We start from the raw sequence: 20,349 nt of genomic DNA, 5'->3' as shown, positions 1-20,349 counted from the left end.
TATAGATTCCTAGCCTTTAAATATTGTTCAAAAGGTGACTTCTTTAAGCATTAGAAAAGTGTTACTTTATGCTTGATAAAGCGATTAAAGCATTAGAGAATATTAAAGAAGTAACTAGAAGTAAGGAATTTGTTGAAAAATAACATGTCCAGTCGCTTGTAAGTATAAAAAAAAACTTTAAGAGAAGGTTACCACACATCAATAGTGATGGACAGAATGACCTTCAAACTCAGGCTCAACCAATATAGCTAACGCTATAATGATTTATCCTTAAATTTGAGTAACGGCGTAAAAGTATTTAGGTATAAATGAATATATTTCAAAGTATTCCAAAAAATTATTGTTTCAACTTGAAACCTGCATTTTTTTTAACTTACAAGGTCATTGTCCGGTTTCAAATGTTTTAAGTATTCTCATGAAAACAAATATTCATTATTCAACCCAACTTACAGCAATATATCTTATTTTTTTCATTCATCCTATCTATTTATCTAAGCCACAATACAAATTGATCCAAACTGAATAATATTTACATCATTGCTCAATATACTGACTGGAGTTGTTGCAATGGTTCTTATAACTTACACATGTTACAACTTGCTCTATTCCGAAATAATGCAATCAGATAAAAAGTTCACATCTTGATGTTTTGGCTGCATATGTATACATCCAGTACAGTCCAATAGATGCCCATTTTAGCAAGGTTTTTGATGGTGGAATGGGATACTCATAGTTAAGATTAAGCCATGTAACATGCAGGTCGTTGAGATTAAGTTTTTTAAATGTTACAGAATTCTGGATTCGAGCAGATGATAAGAATTATGGGAGTGTTTCATCAGTATCTCATGATTGTGTACGTGCATGAATGAAATTTGATACAACCTGTGGATAATTAGTAAAATGGACACTTTTCTTCTTACCTGCAACCAATTTGAACCACAGACTGTCAGACATAAGTATTACAGTCCATCATCAGCAATGGCGTATATTATTTGTAAAAAGCTTTGTCCGGATGCTTCTTAATTTATATACAGAAAAATTATGTAACGAAGTTTCCGTCAGTCATATTTTCATTGTCCTGGACCTCATTTTTATGGTTCAGTGGATACTTGAACAAAAATTCTGTTTCTTTGGTGAAGTGAAACACTCACTTACAATGGATTTGTAGCAACATCTACAAATCCGTCATGTTGGGTTCAGCTGAGGTTAAAGGTTAAAGTTGCATGGTCAGGTCAGTATCTCCAATACTACACGCATCAGGTCAACTGCATTTGGTTTATGGAATAACGTGTACATATCTGACTGGCTGGTAACATCTGACCTTTATTTCAACTTAAGGGTTCATTGGACAATGCTAAAATTATGTGGTTTTGTTTTTTTCATCAGACATTATAAGCAAAGTTGTCACTATTTCTTGTATTTAATGATCATTTACTAGAGGGTCGTTGGTCTATTCAGTGTTCGTTTTTTGTCAGTATATGAGATACTATAAGTAATGGGTCAACTATATTTGGTGTATGGAATTATTGTAAGGTGTACATATCTATCTTCCAGGGCTCATGAAAATATAACCTCAGTTTCATGGTCCAATGTTCAATGCTGAGTTGCTATGGTTTGATCTGTTTATCAGGAACTGTTCACGATAAGACCACTATATTTGGTGTATAGAATCATACTAAGGTGTAAATATTTGTCTGGCATGCATGTTTAGCCGTTTAACATTTTTATTCTGTGTTTTTCTTTTACAATGAATACAGTAGTTTGAAATTATTTCTCATAGCAGCAGAACGATAATCATAGACTATTAAATGAGCTAGCATAATCGATTTGTGACTATTGAAAAGCGGTATGCTACGGTTACCTTTAATTTCCATTTGTTTGCTAAACCATTTCCGCTTCTTAATTATATATGAAAAAATAATAACATATTCAAATTCAAGATACATGATTATACTTTTGTGCAGTATTTGTAATAGAACAAAGAATACATTTCTATCCAACATTAGATAAAAAAAAACATTAGTGCAAAACATGAGATTTGGGAATAAATACATTTAAATGCACATACAAAAAGAAGAAAAATCCCCAAAGGTTATTCAATGTTATATCATGAAAATTAAGATGAACTGATAATAGTCGATGTTAAATGAGTGCAACACATTACAAATATTTAGCTACTAGTATATATGTTTTGATTATTAGCAATTTAAAGTACCTTTTCCTTGAACTTCCTTAAAATAAACAGCGACAGACTATACTAGTAAAATAAGTCTCCGAAATAAAGTGGAAAGAACAAAAACACTTTAAAAAAATAAAATAAATAAACATATGAACAAAAGTAAAAAAAAAAAACCTCTAAAAATAATTAATATATTCTATGGTCGGGTTGTTGTCTCTTTGACACATTCCCCATTTCCATTCTCAATTTTATTTCTAAAAAAAAAAAAAAAATACAAAAAAAACATGACAGTCAGACTGCAAACTCGATGATTTTGTTAACGTTCTATATTATTAATGGTTTTGCAATCAGTTTCATAAATTGTATAAATAAAGGCAACAGTAGTATACCGCTGTTCAAAACTCATAAATCCATGGACAAAAAACAAAATCGGGATAACAAACTAAAACCGAGGGAAACGCATTAAATATAAGAGGAGAACAACGACATAACACTAAAATGTAACACATATAGACAAAATCCCACGAGAAAAACAAATATAACATATATATATAACATCAAAACCAAATACACGTCTGTATTTATGTTGACGATCTATGATGTAAAGTAGTTTGGTATACTAACGTATCGATAAATACTAACAGATATCGTCTATTCATCTTTAATACTGTACGAATATCTTTGCGAGGTTTATATTAATGCGACTGGGTGAGGTTATCAATGATAATCGTTACATATATCTGTAAAATATGTTTTTAAAAATGACATTTTAAAATGTCTCACTTATCAAGGTCTTAGATCTTATTTTGTCAAAGCATCAAGGAGCTTGTGTTGATATCAGATTTTGGATGGATAATTAGAAGCGTTTTTCTAAACGCAAGACGATTTAGAGTGGCCATGTGTTTGAACATTTTTCTAATTATTTAAAACGAATCGTCAACCGAATTTTCTGAACTCCTAAAATAAAATCGTACGAAATAAGTAGTATTTTATTTAAAGTGAGTTTGTTTTCTTCGTCTCATGGGGTTTGATTGCTTCATTGTCGTCGTGCCTTTCTTAGTATAATAAGCCAACCATTAAAACTTTTAAAATTCTATGATAACTCTTTATTTATAACTGATGAGAATAAACGCTACATTATACATATATATATATTTTGAAACAACTTTTTTTTATCAAACATATGTCTTTAATGGATGCACAACCTGTCGTGTTTTCTACATCAATATCAAGTGATGTCCACGTACACAAAAGAGGAAAACTATCATCTAGGTAAGTATTACTATATAATTAAGAAATCTCATTTTCATTAGGGTACAACGGAAACGTCAATTAGTATCCAGGTCTGAGACAATTCCTTATATCTCTGCGTTAAATATACATGTACATTACTTATAGTTATCTCATTTAAAAATCTTATACATTTTTTCATCTTTTGAATCACCTCAGTCTAAAGTATAACATTATGTCGACTGTAACATGTGTAAGTTTTTTCTGTTGGTACTGACTAATTATCTGTTGTTTTTGGCATTGCATTAAATAATGTCTGATTGAAAGTGTATGAACACAAAAATCTGTTTCAGATTTGAAATAAATACATAAAGAAAATTTCTTTTAAAATGAGTGAATGATGAATTAATATAATGATATCTATAATTTGAAAATATTTTGGTTTCAGAACATGCATAAAAAAAATGGTGGCATGAATGCCATCGAGACAACACCCACAAGAGGCTAAATGACACAGAAATTAACAGCCATATTTCACCTTATAGCAATAAATAATAAGCAAAGCACATACTGCATAGTAAGCTATAAAAGTCTTTCAATTCACAAGTGTAAAACAATTCAAACAAATGATCGAAAACAAATATATAACACAGCAACAAACGACAACCACTGACTTAGAGGCTCCTGACTTGGAACAGGCACATACATAGAGAATATGGCGGGGTTAACATGTTAACGGGACCCTAACCTTGAACTTGCAGTATTTTATTGGAAAGTAAAAGCTCTTCTTGGATAAAGTTTAAAAAACAACAGATGTTTGACCCGAGCAAAAAAGTGATGTCCTCCTTCGTCCATAAAATAAATTTTGTCCAATCAGCACATACTGAAAATATTACGCGTGTTCGCCTAATTGTCATTGTTTGATTGGGTATATAATTTTGAAACTCTTACACAATGTGTTTGTGAAATTAATTTTAGAAACATGACACACGTTAACGTAGTGAAATAAAATCAATCGAAATAAATTTGCAAAATATCGTTTATTAAATTGTAAATACATTATGGTACATAATACAAACGATAAGTTGTTTCTGAAAAGATCTATTATAAAAAACATTTCAAAAGTATCAGGTAATCTGTTTTTTGTATTTTGTTTTTCATTAAATGCGGTCAAGTCCAAGGTCGTAACAATAATCTAATCATAGATACCAGGATTAAAATTTTATATTTGCGCCAGACGCGCGTTTCCTCTTCAAAATACTTATCAGTGACCCGGGAATCAAAATGTTAAAGGCATAAAGTACGAAGTTGAGGGCACTGAGGACCAAAAAGTCCTAAAAGTTTTGTCAGATACAGCTAATGTTATCTATTCCTGAGGTAGAAAACTCTTAGTATTTCAAAACACGATGATAATTCATGACAACATAGAAGTGCTGACTACTGGGGCTAGTTATGCTCCCAGGGAATACATATTCCACCAGCAGTGGCATCGACCCAGTGGTTGCAAATAAACTCACAAAACACTTGTATAAGACCACATGGATAATGTAAAATGTAATGTCTTTTTCATCCTTCCCTTTTCACGAATGTTACCTACTGAATTTACCGGATTTTTAATAAAAACAGCACGACGTGTGTACCAGGATCTGCTTATCCTTCCGAAACACCTGACACCACACCCCCCCCGTTTTTGATGGGGTTCGTGTTGCTTAGTCTTTAGTTTTCTATGTTGTCTTCTGTACTATTATTTGTCTGTTTTTTTATTAATTTTTAGCCATGTCGTTGTCAGTTTATTTTCAATTTTTAAGTTTGACTGTCCCTCTTGCATCTTTCGTCTCCCTTTCAATACCTTGTCAAAACAAAACAAACTACCCAAACAAACAACATAGTACAAAACATAATGCCAATACATTATGACTGAGCAAAAAAAAACATAAACAACAAAAAACCACGGTAACCAATACACAAAAGTTGCAATTAGATTAACGTAACTAAGAAGGGGTGTGCTTGTTGCATTTTAATAATATTTTGGGGGTTTAGGGTTTCTAAATTCAGGTAAATAAAGGCAACAGTAGTATACCGCTGTTCAAACTCATAAATCCATGGACAAAAAACGAAATCGGGGTAACAAACTAAAACTGAGGGAAACGCATAAATATAAGAGGAGAACAACGACACAACACTACAATGTAACTAACACACACAGAAACGGACCAAGCATCAGACAAAATCCCACGAGAATAACAAATATAACATCAAAACCAAATACATGAATTTGGGATCGACAAGTACCGTGACTCGTCTTATCGCAATGTCAATTTACACTCAAAAATAAGAGAAAACAAACGACGCAACGTTAAATTGTAACACACACAGAAACGAACTATAATATAACAATTGCCATATTCCTGACTTGGTACAGGACATTTTTAAAGGAAAAAATGGTGGGTTGAACCTGGTTTTGTGGCATGCCAAACCTCGCACTTTAATGGCACTGTTAAATATAACATAGAAATGACAACATAATATTACAGGACTACAATACAAATACATAGGAAAACGTATTAGACAAAGAAACACATGATTAATGAATAACAAAAAGCATCAGGTTTAAAATTTAATACGCCAAAAACGCGCCTCGTCCAAGTTTGCCTGATTAATACTATTTCGCAAACATGTGTTGTATGTTTGGTAATTGTATCATATCATTGGGTACCTTCTTTTTCTTGCCATGATACATCAGGATCATTGTTTGTACATACATTTTTTTTCAAACTATTTCTCTAATTTTGTTTCGGGTTTGAAATTAAGTTTAAAATATAGAGTATTCCTAAAAAACTTACTTTAACTTGTATGCCATCGTTAATTGTATTAAAAAAATTAAAAATAAGAAGAATGTATTATTGTAAGTCTAAATTTGTTTTACAGTGGATGTAAGCTGATCATAATTGTCATACAATTTTGAAACTGATAAGTCAATACCATGTCGGCAGACTATTTGGTTGTCGGGTGTGGTCTTTCAGGGGCCGTCATGGCCAGATTTATGGCTGAAGAAAGACATAAGAAAGTTATGATTGTAGACAAAAGAGATCACATTGGCGGGAACTGCTATGATTACATCGATGAAAACGGAATAAGAATTAATAAATATGGAGTCCATTTGTTTCATACAAATAGCGAAAGAGTATGGCAATACGTAAATCGTTTTTCTAGCTGGACAAGATGGGAACACAAAGTCCTAGGGGTAATTGATGGACAATACATACCATTGCCACCCAACATAACAACAATTAATATGTTATGTGGACAGCATTTAACAAATCAACAAGAAGTAGATGACTGGTTGTCCCGAAACCAATTGAAGCATGAACATATTGATAATGGGTATCAAATGGCCACGTCAAGGGTAGGTGAAACCTTGTATGAAAAAATATTTAAGCATTATACATTTAAACAATGGGGGAGGTACCCAGAGGAATTGGATGCATCAGTGTTAGCTAGAATACCAGTAAGAAATAATTTCGATGACCGTTACTTCAGTGACAAATATCAAGCACTTCCTACTGATGGTTATACAAAATTTTTCGAAAACATTCTGGACCATGAGAATATAACAGTACGCCTGTCATGCGACTATTTTGACATTAATCCTTCTGCTATCTCCAACAGCACAATTATATATTCTGGTCCTATTGATGATTTCTTCACAAATGTTGGTTACCCCAAATTAGAGTATCGATCCGTAAACTTTGAAATTCAACGCTTGAAGAATACTAAATTCTTCCAGCCATGTGCTCATGTTAATCATCCAGGTCCCGAAACTCCATTTACCAGGACAATAGAATACAAACATCTCCTCAATCAAGATTCGCCACACACCACGATCATCTCGGAGACAACATGTAGCGACGGTGATCCCTACTATCCTGTTCCAAACAAAAGAAATATGGAACTGTATGAACAATATAAAGCATTAGCAGAGAAGGAGAGAAATATACATTTTGTTGGACGACTTGCCAGTTATAAATATTTTAATATGGATCAATCAATTTTGAATGCACTTGAGTATTGTGACTCTAATTTTTCTATATGATCATACAGTATTGTACGCTGCTTTTTAATAAATCAGATACGCAATAACAATTTGAAATATTATATTTCAGAGTGTTTACATACTGCTCACGAAGTGTAATGCTTGTCTTATTATATTGCTCCTCAAATGCATACTTCAATTAGGATTAATATGTAGAAGAGGTACTAAATATACCAAATGGAGAGTCAAACTCATAAATTGAAAATAAACTGACAATGCCATGGCTAAAAATAAAAAGACAAACAGACAAATAATAGTACAGAAAACACAACATAGAAAACTAAAGACTAAGCAACACACAACCCACCAAAAACTGGGGGTGATCTCCGGTGCTGCGGAAAGGTCAGCAGATCCTGCTCTATATGTGGCACCCGTGATGCTGCTTATGTTATTACAAATCCGGTATATAGTCTAATTCGGTAGGTCACATTCATGGAAAGGAAAGGTTATTGTAGTTACGACATAAGGAACATATCCGATATCATCGTAAAATTTACGAAGGGATGATTTCAACGTCACCATTTGGAACTCTTGTTCAATAGCTTCCTTGTGAGCAGCAATCTTCTATCACAGAAATCAAGATACGAAATACAAGCCCGGGAATACCGTTAAATATATACTCCGTATGCAGGCGCTACTGGAATGTTGCTACATAGAAATGGAAAGTTCACTATCGGGAAGCTAAAATTATCTCTTTTGTCGTAAAGTTTTGTTTTCAACCGACCCTCATTGTCAATTTCTAGATGTAAGTCAAGATATGATGCAGACTTAACAGTATCTGTAGTATCCATTATCTCCAGTTCGATGTGATAGATTCGTTCAACATAGTCACCAAATGTTGTATTATTTAGTGAGAGAACATCATCTATGTAGCGGAAAGTAAAGCTAAAGGATACTGCTAACTTCTTATCCTTCTTCCTAAGAAGTTCCTGTATAAAGTCAGCCACATAATAATAAAGAAACAAGTCGGCAAGAAGAGGGGCACAATCGGTTCCCATTGGAATTCCGACAGTCTGTTGAAAAACATGTCCTCCAAACGTAACACATATGTTGTCAATCAAGAATTCAAGCATCTTGATAATGTCAGAGAATTTTTTCAATCGGAGTGATTCTTTACAAAGTAGGATTTATCCTTCCCCAAGACAAGACACTTGTATCTACGTTCGCCGTTCTTTTTAATGAAATAAAGTAATACCAACTCTTTCAATTTGTCTTATAGTTTGGAATGGGGAATACTTGTATAAAGTGTAGAAAAGTCAAATGTTTTAATACTATGGTAAGATGAGAGAGTCTTAGATTGTATGTACTCTAAAAGATCTTTGGAATTTTTTTAGTACTCACATCTGATTCACGCCACCTTTAGACTAGGCAGTTTCACAGTAACTTTGGAGCCCGGCTTTGATTGCTGATAAAATAAATTTTAACATTTTAGAAAGAGGTTTCCTGGGGCACTTGGAAGACCCAGCATTAACCGTTGTTTGTAAGGACACTTATAAAGTTTAGGTATCCAATACAGTGATGAAAGATCCAGTTCTTCATCTTTGGTTGAAATTACAAAGGAACATAGAACAGACCTATGATCATCCATGTTTTCCTCTTTGGTAAGTGTCGTGAGGGTAAATGTTGAGTTTCCAAGTGAATTGTCAATACCTAATTCATTTATCAAGCAGATAAATGATATTTACACACAAAAACGATGTTGTTTGGGGGGTTTATCAGCGAAGACAACCACATATTTGTCATGGAGGTAGGACAAGTGTTTTGCAACATTAGGGTCTTTAAAAATTGGCGAAGCGTGTGGAATTGATAGACCCATTTAGTTTCTTAATTCGAATCAGTATCAACGACCTCACAGCATTAATCCATTCGGAAAGAGTATCTACGTTTTCTTGTTCGCGATTAGCCAATTTCCTTTGCATAATCCTCGACTGAATCAATCAGTATTTTGAAGTTGTAATTCCTATTGATTGATTTAGGCTCACAATATTTCGGACATTTGGATAACAAATTTCGCAGTGAAAGGTTATTGATAATGTTGAGGTCTCCGGTAACAACGTGGCCAGCCGGATTATATGTGAATTGGGAACTAGCACAGGTGCAATCAGGAGGTTTAGACTTGAAGTCGTCAATGTTGAGATCCTGCAAAACTTGTTCGTAATTGAAAATTTTAGTTGCAATTGGTTTGGTATAGGTGTAATGAATTATTGGTACAGACTGATCTTTAAATTAAGGAGATATTTTCGACTGAACTAATTTAAGATGAAGGATGTTGCCTTAGTTGATGCCTTCCAGACCTTTGTTGGCAAAGGTAAGTTTAAGAAAAGATCTGTTCTCTTTTTCATCTTTTCCAATGCGAACTGGTTTGAAAAATATGGGGCTTGCAATATCCAAAATGATAGCTGTAAGTTTGTTTTGGTTTGAATGAGGGTTTGTAACAGTAGTTTCCAAACAGTGGAATGAAGTTTTAAAAGTGGTAATGAATAAAATTTCGTGCGTATTGAATGAATACCTAACGGCTTTTGTATAAATAGCAGTAAGTCATTGAAAGAGAAATCCTGCAAATAAAGTCACCATAGATACCAGGAATAAATGTAATATTTACGCCAGACGCGCGTTTCATCTACAAAAGACTCATCAGTGACGCTCGAATCAAAAATGTTATAAAAGGCCAAATAAAGTACGAAGTTGAAGAGCATTGAGGACCAAAAACTCCTAAAAATTTCGCCAAATACAGCCAAGGTAATCTATTCCTGAGGTAGAAAAGCCTTAGTTTTTCTAAAATTCAAAGTTTTGTTAACTGTAAATTCATAATTATGAACATATCAAGTAGGTGATGTATAATGAAGATCACCATGACTGCGTCTACGTCGAGGAGTAGAGTTGGAAATAGTCATCACATTCACCATGCTACAGGAAGGACTAGATAGAATATCTATACCATCAATTTTGAATGTCAACCTTCAGATTAAATGGAAAAACAATTAATCTTACACAATAAATCTCGGTTTATGTGGTTTTATTTTCTCGTTTTATTTAGAAGATAGATACTTATCATTACAATTAGTGACTTCAAAGTCTCATTTGATCTTCAAGTAAGAATAAATACAAACAAAACTATCTTTAATAAACATTCCAGAGCAGTGCAATCATTGTTAAGTCTAGCTTACCTTTGGTAAATTACAGCAGATGCATTACCTTTTTCAAAGAACACATTCAACCATTTATTTAACAGTTTATAAGAATTAATATTTGAAAATGTAAATATTGACATGTAAATGTATAACAAAGACTCTCAGAAAATGTGTACATAAACTTGTATAAAACTGAAATGTCCAAGAGTAATTTAAAAATCAGTGTAAGTGCCAACATTAAATTAAGAAATAATTGATGCAATCTATACTTTATTGTAGTTTTAACATAGGTAGGCATTATATTCGTGATTATTTTTGACCGAGCGGTAGTGAGTGTTTAAATAACACGAATATAGCTGTAGAATGTTTGAGATCTCAACCCTCCCCCTATACATCTAACCAATGTAGAAAAAACAAACACACAGTTAAACTCAGTTTAAGAAAAGTCTGAGTCCAATGTCACACAGACAATTATTTTTATTGCGACTGTCAAATTTGACAGACGTTTTTTTTAAGATTACTATATTTTGACAGACATTCTTCATTTATTTGTTTACTTTAAGATTCTTTGAAGTTGATCTACATTAAATATGGTTTTTAATCATTTATTTCATTATATTTGTTAATAGAAAATAACCTTCCATATAATCATGACTTTAGCAAAAGAATGGCTGTCAAATTCTGATTTAATGAAAAATATCTGTCAACACAGTCAATGACATTCAACTATAAGCAGGAGTCTGGAATATCTAGAGTTTTATAGCACAATTTTTTAATTTATATTTGTTGATAATGTCATCAATTCAGTTAAAAAAGGCTAAATGAGGAGTTCACTAAAAATATTTGTAAGGTAGTTGTATGTGCACCTTCAAATGATAGATGTCAAATATCAAAACAATTAAACTCAAGCTTTGCCTGTTTTTTATGGGCATAACTCTTCAGCAGTGTATTTGAAAGCCATTAGAACTTAACTGACTTAAATGTTCTAGACCATGACAACCTGTTAAATTAAACTTCAATTTTTTCTTGAATCCACTTAATTTAACACTTTTTTGTATTTGATTTTCAACAAAGGGAAGTGCCATAATTTGTTTTTCATTCATGTAATGGACAAAAAGAATTACTGAATTTTACCACATCTTTTAACAAGAAATATAAGACATGTATATCAATCTTAGAAAATAAATACTTATCAGTGAGAAGGAAGGTAAAACATGGTAGATATAGACTTGTTGCCAAATTGTTATTTTTATCTTTATAACCAAGCGGCTAATTGATATTGAAATGCATGCTACACAGTATCTTCAGAACTTAAACTAAAAAGATCATTTTGGTTCATATGAGTAATTCAATTACAGCTTAATGTTTTTCTCTTTTTTCTTTAGATATGCAATATATACTATCAGCATGCGATGATTACATACTATATACACTGAACAAGAATGGTTTTGTCAGCACTTTTACATTTATAAACATATTTTGAATTACAGGATTTTCCATGGATTCTGGCAGATGAAAGGGAGACAACTTTGGAAGATCCTAAAATGATTCCATTAAAAGCTGTAAATTCAGATTACTTACAGGTATAGAAATATGTGGATTAGTTTTAAAATATAACACTGAAGAATACCAAATCTAGTTCATTACTTCTGTTTTATTTTTATATAAACCAGCTTGAACACAATACGGATTTTTTTTTTCTAGTGGATTTTGTTTCTAACTATAAACATGTTAAAAATATTGCCCAATGGAGTACGATTCAGTTTTTGATGCAACAAATAGTCTGATCATCAAGGATCAGGACAGGATCAGTTAACAAATAGAGATAAATATGACACATCAAAAATATGTAATAAATGGTGTCAAATGAGAGATGATAATTCAGTTCCTGAAATTTTCATCCTGGAACGGGAATCGAAATAGGAATCTTCTTGTATACATATATCTTAATGTACCAGTTTATACAAAAATAATCAAGTTTGATTACTTTAAACTTATTTGAACGGTAGACAAGATGTCTATTTCCATCATATACCAATCAAACATTGACAGTCAAAAATGTTCCTGAAAATCAAATTAATATAGTAAAGCATAAAGCAAAAATGTCACAAACACATCAATTTCTATACAACCACATGCATTTTTTGGGTCGTATGATGGTATGATGTCGTCGTCTTCGTCGTCCAAAGACACATTTTGGTTTCGGAACAATGACTTTAGTTTGGGTTAATAGATCTCTATGAAATTTTACAAGAAGGTTCAATTCCAGAAAAAAAGGTTGGAATTGATTTTGGGGGTTATGGTACCAACAGTTTAGGAATTAGGGCCAAAACCAGTGTTTTTGTAGTTTCCAGACAATTACTTGGGTGTAAGTGTATGGATCTCTATACAATTGTATTTCAAAGTTCTATACTACAAAGGAAAGGCTGGGATTGATTTTGAAGTAATTGCTCCAAAAGGGGGGGGGAGGGTAAAAAAGTTTGGGGGATTTTTACCCCATTTTTTGTTTAAAATGGTTTCATATTTTTCCAGTACTACATATTTTTGGTACTGAAATCGTACCTATGCAATTTTTTTTTCTATGGCCGGGTTGTTGTCTCTTTGACACATTCCCCATTTCCATTCTCAATTTTAAAAGAAGCTGTGTATGGGGTATTATTCCACAAAAAGGGGATTTTCCAGTTTTTCGGGCATTAACTCAAAAATGTTTGAGCATTTTTCATGAATCTGTGGTGAATGTGTCAAAGAGACAACAACCCAACCACCAGCAGCGAGAAAATTCCCAACCTGGAGTCATGCTTCTGCCGACCTCTGAACAAAAATGTGTAATGTTTATATCAGTTAAGATTATCTCTCTTCAATTTTTATGTTATAAATTTCTGATATGACAATGAGGAGTTATGGAACTTTATTCTTTGAAAAAGCAATAGGGTTATCATGTGCTCATGGCACCTGCAGTTCTTTATTGTTTTATTCTATTAGATGTTTATAATTTTAGATGGTTTACTTTGCAGGTACAAATTAGATATAATGAAAAAACTTTAAAATAAGCATTTACTTTTAAGATCTTTCAATCTTTATTTTCAGATGCAGTTATACGCAGAAGAAAGTTCAATAAAATAATGCAGAAGTCATACAGAAGAGTGTCAAAAGTACAACTCAATTACTTTGTATGTGAAAACCAGATACATACTGTATAGCTACAATACTGGGTAGAAAAACTGTTTTTTCTGGTTTTGATGATAAATGGGCAAAATTGCAGTGATACACAGTTTTCTTCTAGCATTCATATGTATTCCAACTACAAGAACGCTCTGGAACTTGCATAAGGCAAATATGGTTCCACAACACATTATTATTTAGATCATAGAAAGGTAAGAAACATTTTATTATGGAAAAATTGTCTGTTTGATAGTGGTTGACAAATTCATAATTAAAGACTTCATTATGATGAAAATTGTCTTTTTTTATCCCAGCCAGAAGGTGTCGTTACGAGTACAATGTATTACATGCATATTCAGGATGATGACATGTTGATCAAATAGGAAAATGAAATGGCTGATCATAATTTATTACCAACATTACATTTAAAAGATGTTTAACAATGCTTCTATCATTAAGAACAAGGAAACATCTTCAAAGGGAGATAACTTAGAAAATATTGATTTGTCAAGGAGTGCAAAAAGTAAAATAACAAAAATACCAACTCAAAGGAATATTCAAAACGATAGTTCTTATAAATCACATAGCAAAATCAAAAGCTCAAACACATTAAACAAATGGATAACTTCTGTCATATTTCTGACATGATCCAGGCATTTTCTGAAGTAGAAAATATTAGATTAAACCTAATTTTATAGCTAGCTAAACCTGGCAATTGTATGACACTCACATACAATTCCATTTTATTGACAACAATGTATGAATAAAACAAACAGATATAACATGTCATACATAGATGATATTGTTAATTTTTTCCATGGGACTCTTTCATAGTAAATGCAGGATTTTGTGATTACAGATAATACTAGATTGACATGATCTTGCCACATGTATTTCATATATTTTGATCAAGTTGATATCACCAGGTGGCTTTTTCTAAAGATATAAGAAGATGTGGTTTGAGTGCCAATGAGACAACTCTCCATCCAATTCACAATATGTAAATGTAAACCATTATAGGTCAAAATACATAAATATCATGTGTGACTATGTTTATACCAAACTGTGAGCATACCATGAATATCACAGGTCTACTCGTTTAACATGCTAACCTTTGAGTGTGGAACACATGAATATCACATGTCTGCATGTTTAACATGCTAACCTTTTAGTGTGGAACACATAAATACTACATGTCTGCTCGTTTAACATGCTAGCCTTGCGCTGTTGAACACATGAATATCACATGTCTGCTCGTTTAACATGCTAACCTTGTGGTGTGGAACACATGAATATAACATGTCTGCTTGTTTAACGTGCTAACCTTGTGGTGTGGAACACATGAAAATCACATGATTCTTATGTGGAAATCATGTTTAAAAAAGATTGCCAATGTTTTCTCAGTTATTTTCACTAACCCCCAATCTGACCCCATTTAAAAGAGCTTAAAAATCTTCTGTAAACATATACATGGTCAAACCTAAAACACAGTGGCAGTTTAAAGAAAAGATTTTTGTTGTCTGACACCAAATACTTTGACAGAAATATAAAGACTGGAATTGAGCAGGTCACACAAAGACGACATTTTATTGAACATTCACCTACAAAAAACACTGAAGTTGAACTTTTGATATGAGGTTAAAAAATAGAAAAAAGAAGCATGAATATTTATATATATATTGATATGTTGTACTTTAATATTAAAATCTGTATGTATTCTATGAGGACATTTCATGATGAAAAATCTAACAAATGAAAAACAATCTCCTACATTTTTTACATTAACTTTTAAATTTTAGACATTTTATAGCTAATTAGAATGATTGATTGATTGATTGTTGTATGCTATAAATTCAATAACAAACATATTTCATATAAGTCATATTCAGCATTGAATTGATACAACAGGATAGGAGCTAACATATGGCCTTGCAACAGACCAACTAGATACCACTGAGGGGGTTGTTGCTAGCCTTGAAGGGTTGTTTTATGTACAGTCTTTATCTCTTCATACATAATGTATCAGATTAAACATTCATTGCGGTTGTGGCTTGGTATTTATACATCAAATGGATACCAATTTAAGGAAGGGGATCAGCATATTTTTTTTTATCTATTCATGCTACATGCAGGTCTAGATTTTTTAGATGGCGCAGATTTCTGAAGTTAAGACATTCCATGAGACCCATGACTCGCAGAAAGTATTGTATTGTAGACTCAAACAGATGGTTAACACACACCTTGTGGTGTGGAACATAGGAATATCACATGATTCCTATGTTGAAATCATGTTGAAAAAAAAAAAATGCTTTTGTTTCCTGAGTTATTTTCACTGAACCCCAATCTGACCCCATTTAAAAGAGCTTAAAAACATCTGTAAATATATACATGGTCAAACCTAAATCACAGTGACAGTTTAAAGAAAAGAATTTTGGTACATTTACTGTTTTCCATAGTTTAGTTTATTGTTATTTTGTATAAACATTGATACAAAAGGGATCTGACACAAGCTGTTTTATGTACAAATGTTATTGAATTTTCTCCCAACATGTTTAGTATATCATTACTATACCAGAAAATTGTTTAACAGCTTTTAAAATATAATATGGGGAAACTTGAACTCTGTATCTTTGAACTTGCAAGGTCATTGTCCTGTTTGACATTTTTCTAGCATTCGCCTGAAAATTGATGGATATATTTTAACCCTATTTACAGAAATGTATTTAATTTGATCATTTATCCTATTTAATATTTATATCAGCCACAATTCAAATTGATGACAAATAAAATATTCACCCCTTTGCTCAACAAACTGACACAGCCATGCATGATGTTTATATAATGTTGTCTAAAACCAAATACTTTGGGCAGAAATATAAAGACTGAAATCGAGCTTGTCACACAAATATGACAATATTTTATTAAAAATTCAACTACAACGAAAAAAACAAAGTTGAACTTTTGATATAAGGTTGAAAATTAGAAAAAAAGAAGCATGAATATTTATATATATATTTTGATATGTGGTTGTTGTTATTACAATCTTTATGTATTTTGTAATGACATTTCATGATAAAAAATCAAACAAATGAAAAACGAACGTGGTGCTTAGTCTTCAGTTTTCTGTGATGTGTTTTGTGTGCTATTGTTTGCCTGTTTATCTTTTTCTTGTTTTAGCGAGAATGTCAGTTTATTTTCGATTTATGCGTTTAAATGTCGCCCTTGTACTTTTCGTCCCTCTATTGTGATGGGCACACCGACCTTTTTATCGTAATCCTAAAGCTATGTTGCTGTATCGTTTTATCCTTATAATTCCCTGATTTCTTCAGATTTTATTTTCTTTTACTCTAAATTATGCTGGTGGCCTTCGGCTATTGTCTGCTCTTTGGTAGGGTTGTTGTCTCTTTTGATATATTCCCCATTACCATTATCAATTATAAATGAATATAATCCGGTATATATTTATCAATTCCTCAAAGTATTCAAACACATTTTTATTTTATAAGCTGCATCATGTCAGCTTCAAAAATTGAATACACATCTGTATATTGTTGACGGTCTATTTTGTAAGGGGGTTGGTAAACAGCTTCACAAATTGTATACAAATCTGTATATTTGTGACGAACTACATTGTATAGGTTTTACAAATGGTTTAAACCTCTGTATAAGGGTGACGCTCTATGTCGTACGGGCTTTTGGCAATCAGTTTCAAAAATTGCCTTAACATCTGTTTATTTATTGACGATCTATGTGGAAAAGATTGTAATAGAGAGACAAAAGATACAAGAGGGACAGTCAAACTCATGGATCGAAAATAAACTGACAATGCCATGGCTAAAAAGAAAAAGACAAACATATGATACTATTACACAAGACACAACATAGAAAACTAAAGACTAAGCAACACGAACCCCACCAACAACTTGTAAATAATCAGTTTTACAATTATATACACATCTGTAGATTGGTGACCATATGTGTTGTGAAGGTTTTAAGTAATCAGGTTTATACATTGCATTAAAATCTGTATTTTTGTTTAAGATCTGTACGATAAAGAGTTTTGATAATCAGTTTCATAAATTGAATCACTATATTTGTTTGTTGACGATCTCTATTATAGGGTTTTGCAATCAGTTGCATAAATTGTATACACATCCGTAATTTATTTTGTTGACGATCTATATGATGAAGGGTTTTGGCAATCAGTTTCATAAATTGTATCAACATCTGTATTTTTGTTGACGATCTATGTTATAAAGGATTTTGTCAATCAGTTTCATAAATTGTTCCGACTGTGCGAGGGTTGTATAGCCAGTCAAGGTCGTTCAAAAGCTCCCATCACCATAAATTGTATAAACAGCTGTATTTATGTTGACGATCTATATCATAAAGGGTTTTGGCAATAAGTTTCATAAATAGCATACACATCTGTATTTTGTAGATGAACTATATTGTAAAGGGTTTTGGCATCAGTTTAATAAGTTGTATACATATCTGTATTTTGATGACGATCTATATTATAGAGGGTTTTGCAACCATTTCATAAATTGTAAACACAGTTGTATTTTTGTTGACAATCTATGTTATCCATGATTTTGGTATGCTAACGTATCGACAAATACTAACACATATCGTCTTTACCGCTTTAATACTGTATTTTCGAACATCTTTGCTATGTCTAAATTAATGTGACTGGGTGAGGTTAATAATATTAAGAACTCACATACTGAAAATCGATACATATATCTGTAAAATGTATTCTATGTATGAATATGTACAATTAATATGAGTTCTTATAATATAAGAGAATTATGTAGTTTGGGTAAATTTATATTCCGTGCACAACAATTAAGATCTAACATGTTGTAATATGTGTTACACCACCTTCTGCTATCTAAGTATACTTTGTGTAGTTTATTTGTTCTAACCTTAAAAATGTTATTGTTCATGTTTTTCTTAATTCCCTAATTTATTACTCTGATCAGGTAAAAATCGGAAGTGGTGGAGTGCTAAAACTGCATAGTTACATTCAAATATTTATTCCTGATGCTGTCACAAATTCAAATATTTATTTCGATGCTTTCAGTCTTTGTCTTACATCAAAATTCAAGGCTTGTTTTCGAACAGGGAGCTTGAATGTGTAGATTTAAGATTTTGGATGTGTTATTAGAAGCTTTCGATTGAGTATGACCATATTGTTGAAAACCTTTCTAATAATTTAAAACGAATGTTCAACCGAATAATTATTTTTACAAAATATTTTTTTCTGAATTCTTCAAATAAAGTTGTATGAAATAAGATTTTTTTTAATTTAAAGTGCGTTTGTTTTTTTTCCTCTCATGATCGGTTTTGATTGCCTTATTGTCATCGTGCCGTCCTTAGTAATTCAATTGAGCCAACCTTTAAAAAAAATATGACAACTTTTTAATGTTAACTGAAGAATTAACGCTACATTATACATGCATATATATATATATATATATATTAAAAAAACATATTTTATCAAACATATTTCTTTAATGTATGCACAGCCTGTTGTGATTTCTACATTAATACTAAGTGATGGCCACGTACACAAAAGAGGAAAAATAGCATCTATAAGTAAGCATGGTAAGGATTAATATAATTAATAAATCTCATTTTCAGTCTATGTACAACGGAAACGTCAAATAGCTCTACTTCATTTTTATGCGTTATATGTACATAATGTAAAATATAATTTTTTGTCATAAAGTCTTTTCCATCTTTCTTTCAATGCCTTGTCAAAACAAAACAAAACTACCTAAAGACAAACAACACTGCACAAAACACAATACACATTAAGACTGAGCAAAATACCAACCCCACCTGAAAACCCGCGATAACCAATATTCAACAGTTTCAATTGGATTAGGTTAACCTAAGAGTGATTTGTTTGCTGCATTTTAATAATATTTGGGATTTTAGGGTTTATACATTTAGGTTAACGAGTTTGCCTGATATTATTTCGTAAATATTTGTTGTATTTTGGTAATTGTATCATATTATTGGATACGGTTTTTATTCGCCATGATACATCAGGATCATTGTTTGTACATACATTTTTTTATACTATTTCTCTAATTTCGTTTCGAGTTTGAAATTAAGATTAAAATATTGAGTCTTCCTAAAAATATACTTACTTTAAAAACAAGTTATCAAAGTAATTCAGTACGTCAGACGCGCGTTTCGTCTACATAAGACTCATCCGTGACGCTCATATCAAAATAGTTATAAAGCCAAACAAGTACAAAGTTGAAGAGCATTGAGGATCCAACATTTCAAAAAGTTATGCCAAATACGACTATGAAGGTTATCTATTCCTGGGATAAGAAAATCCTTAGTTTTTCGAAAAATTCGAAGTTTTGTTTACAGAAAATTTATAAAAATGACCACATAATTTGTATGCCATCGTAAATTGTATTTAAAATGTTAGAACATTAGAAGAATGTATTGTTGTAAGTCTAAATTTGTTTTACAGTCGATGTAAGCTGATCATAAGTGTCATAAAATTTTGAAACTGATACGTCAATAGC

At 31.9% G+C, this 20,349-nt stretch overlaps 1 protein-coding gene across 1 annotated transcript; it reads left to right on the top strand.

The window, feature by feature from the left end:
• The first annotated feature begins 6,392 nt into the window (after positions 1-6,392).
• Positions 6,393-7,502, top strand: LOC139500317 (UDP-galactopyranose mutase-like). The gene has a single exon (XM_071289059.1). It carries the CDS (start codon positions 6,393-6,395, stop codon positions 7,500-7,502), a length of 1,110 nt encoding a protein of 369 aa, XP_071145160.1.
• The last annotated feature ends 12,847 nt before the right edge of the window (positions 7,503-20,349 follow it).

The sequence above is a fragment of the Mytilus edulis genome, chromosome 13, assembly GCF_963676685.1.
Source record: "Mytilus edulis chromosome 13, xbMytEdul2.2, whole genome shotgun sequence".
Taxonomy (NCBI): domain Eukaryota; kingdom Metazoa; phylum Mollusca; class Bivalvia; order Mytilida; family Mytilidae; genus Mytilus; species Mytilus edulis.
Note: the sequence above shows the minus strand (reverse complement) of the source record. Positions and strands in the feature narration are given on the sequence as shown.